Source organism: Pyxicephalus adspersus, chromosome 5 (genome assembly GCF_032062135.1).
Source record: "Pyxicephalus adspersus chromosome 5, UCB_Pads_2.0, whole genome shotgun sequence".
Taxonomy (NCBI): domain Eukaryota; kingdom Metazoa; phylum Chordata; class Amphibia; order Anura; family Pyxicephalidae; genus Pyxicephalus; species Pyxicephalus adspersus.
In genome coordinates this window covers 83,739,615-83,748,584 of record NC_092862.1, presented here as the reverse complement: position 1 = coordinate 83,748,584, position 8,970 = coordinate 83,739,615, and the positions used below count along the sequence as shown (strand labels likewise).

General features: G+C 36.0%; 1 protein-coding gene across 1 annotated transcript in view; it reads right to left on the bottom strand.

Annotated features, from left to right (window-relative positions):
- The window catches only part of TRIO (trio Rho guanine nucleotide exchange factor), a gene marked incomplete at its 5' end in the record, with an annotated part of 463,708 nt that overhangs the window by 340,294 nt on the left and 114,444 nt on the right, over window positions 1-8,970 (bottom strand). Inside the window, 1 exon segment of the mRNA XM_072411970.1 lies at window positions 1,942-2,108. Coding sequence (XP_072268071.1) covers window positions 1,942-2,108 — 167 coding nt within the window.

Here is an 8,970-nt window from a genome sequence, read left to right as displayed (position 1 = left end):
TACCGATTTTTGGTCACTACAGAAGATTAAAGCCTCTTCAATAGGAACAATTTCGTGGTCGGATCATGCACCTATAAGCATTGAATTTGTGGACTCTCCGTTTATTCCCAGCAATCTTCGAAATTGGCTAAACAGGTGGAAGACGCACAAAATCTATTCTTCGCTGGTAATGATTTAGAAGAGACTGACCGTTTTGTCTTATGGAATGCCCACAAAGCATTCATAAGAGGGGTTTGTATTAGAATTTGTTCATATGAGAAAAAACAAAGACAAAAGCAGATTTTAGATCTCCTTCAGAGTATTAAATCTAACGAGACTGCCAATAAAAAATCTCCATCTCAGGTGTTATCCAATGGGATAATTAATGATAGACACCGATTAAGATCACTCTTGCTTTATAAATTTGAAAAATCCCAACATATACTCAAGGCAAGGCAGTACGCTTTTCATAATAAGGCAGGAGCATACTTGGTGGGTCGTCATAATCCCAGAAGTCGTAGATCAAAGATTTCTGTTTTAAAAGACCCACTATCCCAAAAACTCTGCTACAGCCCCACAGATATAGCGGAGGCATTTAAAAATTATTATTTTTCTCTATATAATTTGGCTGAGGATTCTTTGACTCCTCAACCTAGTACGGCACATATAGATACATTTCTGAACAATGTCCAACTGCCTAAGCTCTCTCCTGAGCATTTGCCTTTCTCTATCTGCTCCTTTTACAGATCAAGAGATATTAAGGGTGATTAAATCACTCCCTAATAAGAAATCTCCAGGTGCAGATGGTTATCCCGCCGAATACTACAAAATGTATACCCACAAATTGGTACCTTACCTGAGGGAGATCTTTAATTTAGCTGCAGCCCAGGGGTCTTTTCCTGCAGAAATGCTACAGGCTGTGATAGTTACAATCCCCAAATCAGGGAAGGACCCACAGTGCACTAGTAATTATCGTCCCATTTCTCTTTTAAACACTGATGTGAAGATCTTTGCTAAGGCCCTATCCTACAGATTAGAAAATATTATACCTTCATTAATACACCCAGACCAAGTAGGATTTGTGAAGAACAGACAGGCTCCAGATGGTACGAGACGCCTACTTAATATTTTAAAATATGCTGACGTACTTAAAAAACCCTTTACGTTACTATCGCTAGATGCCGAAAAGGCGTTCGATAGGGTTCATTGGGGATATTTAGCTAAAATTTTAGACAAATTTGGCTTTTGTGGCTTTATCAAATCAGCTATTATGTCTTTATACTCTGGCACATCAGCGAGAATTTCTACATCTGGAGCCCTTTCATCCGTATTCCCAATTACAAATGGGACCAGACAGGGCTGTCCACTTTCATCAGTGATATTTATTTTATTACTTGAGCCTTTGGCGGAATATATACGATCTCATCAACAGATATTCGGAATTAAGATAGGCGACAGAGTCCACAAGATCAGTCTTTTTGCAGATGATATTATTTTAATGCTTACCCAACCGGCCGTATCCTTGAAAGCTGTTCAAGATTTGCTAGATATCTTCTCTGAGATTTCTTATTACAAAATTAACGCATCTAAATCTCAGATAATGGGTGTCCATGTTCCTCCATACTTGAAATTTTTAATCAAAACTAAATTCCCTTATATCTGGGAAGATAAAGCAATTAAATTTTTGGGTATTCATATCCCGCCTAGTACATCACAAATATTTCAGGTTAATTTTCCTTCTTTAGCGGCCATGATTTCCTATATATAAATAAAAACATTTTTGTTTTTTTGTTGTTTTTGAATTGTCAACTTTCCTAATCCATGTATTTAGACTGCTTTTCTGGGCGATTTGTAGACCCAAAAACTGATCAGCTAGGGTATTTTTTTCACCTAAGAACCATGTGCAGGAGTGATGAGCAAAAACAAATAATACTAAAATTACACTTTCCTTACTTGACATACCTGTTTTACTTCAGCTTGAAGATGACGTAGTTGAACACACTGTTCTAAATGCTTTCGGTGCTGCTCAGCTGACAAGTCCAAATCCTGTTGTTTCTCATGAAGGAACTCAAGCAGATCTTGAACTCTAGTTGCCATATCCACATCTCTGTCACAGAGAAGATCCACTCCTGGGGAAGGAAAGGGGTGGACGTAAGTGGAAAGCTTTAAATCCCCCCCTGATCAACACACACATGATCTTCCATTTAAAAAGTGTTTACTTAAGGACAATTTTTTACAGTGATATTTTGGTACTTCTTGAATAAGATGATTAATTTCTAATGTATCCAATAATATTTGAAGTCGGTGATCAAACATTCATTTGACCTGTCTGGAACCCTAAAACCAGTTAACATCGAGAAGATGTTTACTGACCAAGATAGATTTATTTTAAATACTCCTTCAGTTATTTCTTTTTTTTTACCCTTTACAAGTCTTTATTGGCCTTCTCTAGTAAAACTTTCTAAGCTCAGAACTAGCAAAATCACATGGATTTCAATATATTTAAAGTATTATCAGAAAATAATAATGTAGAGGGAAAAAAAAATTTGAAGTGAAAACAAAAAATACATGATGTTCACTGCTGGGGCTTGCAGTGCAACAATAAAACACAAGTAAATTTTTTAAAGCAGTAGTTTTTAAGCCTTTAGCATTCTAACACCTCTGAGCCAGTATGAGGAAAAGGAGGGAATTGAATGCTTCAAGAAAACATTGCAGCCAAGATGGCGGCCGCAGCTTTACTACTCGATCACACGCAGCCTCTTCTATTAACCTGTCACAATCCATCCAGGGCTCTAAATTACCAGGAAAAGACCGCAGATCAGATGGCACATTACATTCTTCTTCTAGCACTAGCCCAGCTAAATCTAAGATGAAACTCTCCATCCACAGAGGAAAGAGAAGGTAGGCAAAACACAGAAAATCCCTCTATTTCTACTGAAATAACTGCATCTGACCCTATCGATTCCTACCCTACCTCTAATCAGCTTGTGTCAGATACAACACTTAAAGACATGCTAGGCTACCTTTGGAGATCTCTCCATAATGATTTTCTGACCTTATTCCAACAACCTAACCACCCTAGCGTTCTAATTCCGTCCAAATTTCTGTGCAAAAAGCGTTACAATTTTTTGCATGGAAATTTATTTTACATTGTAGGCTATAATTCTTAGGCAAAACTCACCAAAATATGTCCAATAGTTATTAAATGTAATACATTTATTATTGAACTTTAAAAATTTTATATGAAGATTTTTTTGTATTGGACTACAGCTATTTTATATTGAATCCAATACAAAATTAATTGAATTTCCCGCCGACACCGACACCGGGAAACCCTGCTGATCTTGCGTCTCTGCAGTTCGCGGTTGGAGCTGGAGGAAGACAGACGGGGCCGGGGGACAGCGACGGAGAGGGGGCCGGGGGACAGCGACGGAGAGGGGGCCGGGGGACAGCGACGGAGAGGGGGCCGGGGGACAGCGACGGAGAGGGGGCCGGGGGACAGGGACACCCTTCAACAAGTACAACTTAAACCGACAGACCTAGAAGACAGGTCAAGAAGGAACAAGATAAAATTCAGGGGCATAGTTGAAAAAATTCCTTCCTCAGAATTAATCTCCTATCTACAACAATTGATTGCAACTTTGAACACAGCAGCATCAACATTTAAGCTCAAAGACAGAGCTCATAGTCTCCCCAAACCACCACACTTACCTGAAAATGGTTCCAAGAGTTGCACTCGATGCATTCACTGCTCTCACATAACAGAGTAATTGATACACTTTCTAGAGAGAATTCATCTCTTCCTGAACCATATAATCATATCTTTCGCAAACGACCACGCTAGCCAGACGGAAATTCTTACCAATCACATAGTCTCTCCGTCACAACAGAAATCCCAATTATAATGGGGTTTTCCTATAAAATTGTTGGTCGCTATGAACGGTGCGTTATTTACAATCAAATCACCACAAGCTTGCTTGTACACCCAAATCACTATAATCCGAACGGAAATTAAAAGCATCGAGAGGATGGACACTGAAAAAAGCATCGAGAGGATTTTCTGAAGGAATACAACTGTACCATAACTTTTCCTGAGGTTTCCATAAAAATTAAAAAAAAAAATAAAACATTTACGTTTTGGGTTATCAATTCCCAGTGATATAGTGCCTTACTGCTTGTCCCACAAATAGTATTTCGAGTATAACGCTGCATGTTAAATCCATTAGGATTATTGTTCATTTTATGTTTGACCCTGTCAGCATTATCCCTGTCTTATGGTCCCTTTTGTTCTGTCTCTACATTATGGTTCAATGATCAAAATGTCCTCAAAGACATATAATCAAAAGGAACAAACTCAGCTCTAAGCATTCATTCAAAGAATACTATGGTCTTATGTATTGATTCAAATAATGCTAAAGGACTCAATAGCCTTTAGAAGTGGGATGAAGCTTGTAAACAATAATGTGATATACTCTGCATACAAGAAACCAATTTTATTCTAAATAAAACACCATATTTTTTGTTATAAAAACTCACATTTGCTATGCAAAATTTTCCTAAGAAAAAAAGAGGGGTCTCTATTGCCATCAACACAATTTTAACCCTACACATCTCGGGTTAAATGACTCCTCTCTGTTCACTTCTCCTGCAATCAACAAACAGATTGAATCCCAATTACAAGAACTCTTTAAATTTAACGACACTCCAGGAATAGACCCTATGACCCTGTGGTGTTCTCATAAAGCTTACAAGTATTCTTACACAATTAGCTTCTAAAACAAGAAAAAAAGAACAAAACAAATGGTTGTTATCCAAGATTAGAACTTTGGAGTCTATACATAAATATAAACTTACTTTCTCTCCCTTTGAGGAACTTTATAAATGTAGATCTAAATTAAGATGTCTATTGACGACTAAACAAGAAAGATTGTTTAAACATCTAAAATCCAAATACTACAGTCAAGCAAACAAAGAAGGCAAATTATTAGCCAATCAAAGCAAATTAAGAACAAATTGGCCTTTATCGAACCCAAGCATGAAAACTAAAATGTTTAATTCCCAAGATATAGCTAATGTTTTTAGCGAATATTATGACTCCCTAAAAAATTTTAAAAAACAATGACAATACACCTTAACCTACTTAGGCCTTGATTATGGAATTTGTTTAAATCTGTGAACTTACCTAAAACATCACCTAAGTAACTAGAAGAAATTAATAGACTTTTTTCCAAAAAAGATACAGAGACAGTAATTAGATCACTTCTCCTAAATAAATCTTCAGGATTAGATGGATTTACCTCTGAGTACTTTATACCTTTTATACAGACCTTATATCCCCCTACTTGACTAAAGTTTTTGATGTTGCTATGATTTCTGGATCCTTCCCGAGTGAAATGTTGAAGGTCATTAAAGTAACAATTCCCAAACCAGGGAAGGAAAAAGCTCATCTACAAAATTTTACACCCATTCCATTATTAAATACAGATTTACAGAAATGCCAAAATCATAGCATCAAAGTTACTTCATTTACCTACCCTAATGACCCAACCTGATCAAGACAAAACAAGCTCCTGATTTACCTTGCCACATGCTTAATTTACTCCAATACAGGTAGTCCCCGAGTTAAGGACATCCGACATACAGACGAAACCTAGTCCTAGAAAAACCTAGTCCTAATTGCATTTGTTAAAATAATGTACCTGTTTCAATTTAGAGGAAAAGTAGAACAGAGCTTCCCTGCTCGTTCATGTGCAAGACGGAGGCTTGAGAGGGAGCAGTTCAAACGACTTGCAGAAGTATTTTGCTGTTCTGCAAGTTCTTGTAACTCGATAAATACTGCAGTTGATTCTTTTTGCATATCAAAGCACAGCTTGCTCCAGAAGTTAATGAATGTCTAGGCTTATTTTTTTTGCCTTGTTTGTGGTTAACTCACAGTGAGGATTTTATACAGTAACTGACACCATGCTGCCCAATAATATAATATGTTGAGACAAATATGTTGCGACATCTGTCCTAATTGCATATATTAAAATATTGTACCTGTTCCAATTTACATACAATATCAACTTAAGAACAAACTAACAGGCCCTACCTCGTATATATTCTGGGGACTACCTGTATTCTGAAACCCATAAAATTCCATCAGTATTTCTCACCATTGATGCCGAAAAGGCATTTGACTACATACACTTGTGGGGGGTACGCATTTAGCTTTCAAGGTACAATTTTATTGGCCATTATGGACTTGAACACAGTTCCTGCATCCCAAGTTTATATATCTAATATGTTGTCTTCTCCATTTTCCATTCCAAATGGAATCAGGCAAGGTTGTTTTTTTTCTTTGGCTATGGAACCATTAACACAAACGATTAGATCAAACAATCTTATTAAGGGTATTAAAATTACCAAGGAAACCCATTATTTGCAGGTGAGGTCATCCTTACTCTGACATAACCAGTTCCTTCTTTGGAAGTAATAATGACAACTATAGAAAATTTTAGGAAATTACTGCATTTAAAATTAATTTTTTGCTGAAAATTCACTATATTTTTTAAACATCGCTAAATAAATTACCAGCAAAATTTTGTAAATCTAAAGAAATTTAAACACATTGATTTGGAATAATAAAATAACAGAATTGCAGGCTGTTTTCTTATATGACAAAAATGATTTGATATAGAAAAATCATTGGTGTTACGTGATCACATTTCGCCTTTTCCAGCGGCAATAACTATGGTCCCTTCTAATAAGATACCAAAACTATCTACTCTGGAAGTCACTTGGAAAAACATGATAAAATCTTCTCATAACACGGATGATACCATTTTGCTTCTAATCCCCAATTTAAAATTGTCGTCTTAGTGCGATTGTACTAGTGCTTCTTTATCACATCTTTTATGGTTTTGTCCAAATATCACTGCATTTTGGTGTCAAATACTTTTGTTAATATCTGATGTAACTGGTCATACTATTCCAAATAATCCTTCTCTGTTGCTGTTTGGCTCCTGGGATGGAACAGTCAAAGATATTATACCTCACTTCATACGGACATGGATTAATGTTTGTCTTTTGGCTGCCAGACGAGTCATTATGCACAACTGGATACAATCCCAAACACCTGGTTTGGAACAAGTTATCTCTTCCCTGAAGGTCTTGTTTCATAAAGAGATGCTGGATGCTCAAATGCAAGGAGATGACTCTATAACTCATTTTTGGCAGCAGTGGTATAAACTTTTGACTTATGCCTTTGTAGAATCAGATAGAAATTTGATCCTTGATTTGTTCAAATATTCGACATGGTATATAACCAATATCTCTGACTGATCTACACAATTGTTTGTTTTCAAATATGATATTGCAAGCGTTCCCTTTCTTTTACCCTTTGTATTGTATCCCCCCATTGGTTGTATTTGTTTCGGTTATGTGTATGTATAAATGGACCTAAATAAAAACACTTTAAAAAAAAAATTGTTGTCTTGGTAAAAATTAGGTTATAAAACAGATTTCACACAATGCAATTTATATCAAAATAAAGATAACTGGTATAAATTACTGAATTTCTCAATATGGGGGGAAAGATCTTAATTCTACGTTTCCTCTACCCAAATGGAAAACAGCTATCATATCCACTAAATGTAATACCATCTGAAAATAATCTTTGGGTAACAATGGGTTTATACCCATTGCGAATGTTACCAAAAAATTTTAAATAAAGAAACTGATAATTTTCTCTTTCAGTTTAGTTATTGTAACCAACATTCTAGAGGCAGCTAGATTATCTATAGTTAGTAAGTGGAATCATAGTTCAGCCCCAACACTGTCAGAAGTTATTGAAAGAGTTAATTCACATTATTTTCACAAAAAAGACACTGCCAATAGTAACTTTACTTTTAACCACCTGAGCGTTACACTGATTTCTAGATTTCTGTTCCAAAAGCGTCACAGGTTTTCATGAAATTTTTTTTTTTAAATTGTAGACCTGTAACTTACAGAAATATGTCCGAATAGGGTTCTAGTAGATATCATGAATATAAAACAGGGAAGGGAGCAGGAGTTCTTGGGGCCGGACAGTAGTGTGGCTGCCGATCACCGCTACTGTAGGAGCCAAAAGGGATCCAGGGGACGCAGAGCCGGCTAGAACACGTCCATCCTGCTCAGCAGCACATGCCCCGCCTCCCTGTTTACTTTATATGCGACTCCCAGGAATAACTTGAAAAATGTTTGAAGTCTGTTTAATTTTTTACTATGTACAGAATAATATAAAGAATTGTTGAAACATTTTTTTATTATGATATATAATAATTTGACAGGTTAACATTTCCCTTTTTTTCTCCCTAATGTATCCCTACTTACCAACTTTGTTTTTTCTTGTGTAACAAAAATTAAAGAAAAAATGTAAAAAAAAAAAAAAAAAAAAAAAAAAAACACATAAAGCCTTTTTTTTTTTGTTTTGGATAGAGTAGGGCAGTGTTAATCCCCCTGTCATGTTGCTGACTAAAAGATCACTCCTCTCTGCTTGAATTGATGATGATCCCATTTAGAGAAAGCTGGGAAATCCAACTTTTTAAAATTGTCATCAAAACTGGATGAGAGGGAAAATTCTCCCAAAGGTGACAGTTGCTCTGATAAGAATCGTCTAAGAGGAAAGATTTCCTATTTCTCATATTTTTCTAGGGGACAGGCTGCTGAAACCCGACAGGGTACCTATGTATTCAATATTGTATCCTAAGATAATAATAATAATGAAAAAGTATTTAAAATAAAGATAACAGACTGTTGATCCAGGAAACATCTGATTGCTTCATGGAATCAGGAAGGAATTTTTATTCCCTTTGTTGGAGCAAACTGTATCAGGGTTTTTTCTTCTGGATCAACTATGTCTATTGGGTTTTTATATAACTGGGATATCTTTATTTCCCTAGTGGTTGAACTTGATGGTATTGTGTCTTTTGTCAAACTGAGAAAAAAAGAACATACGGTGAAGAAAAAAAT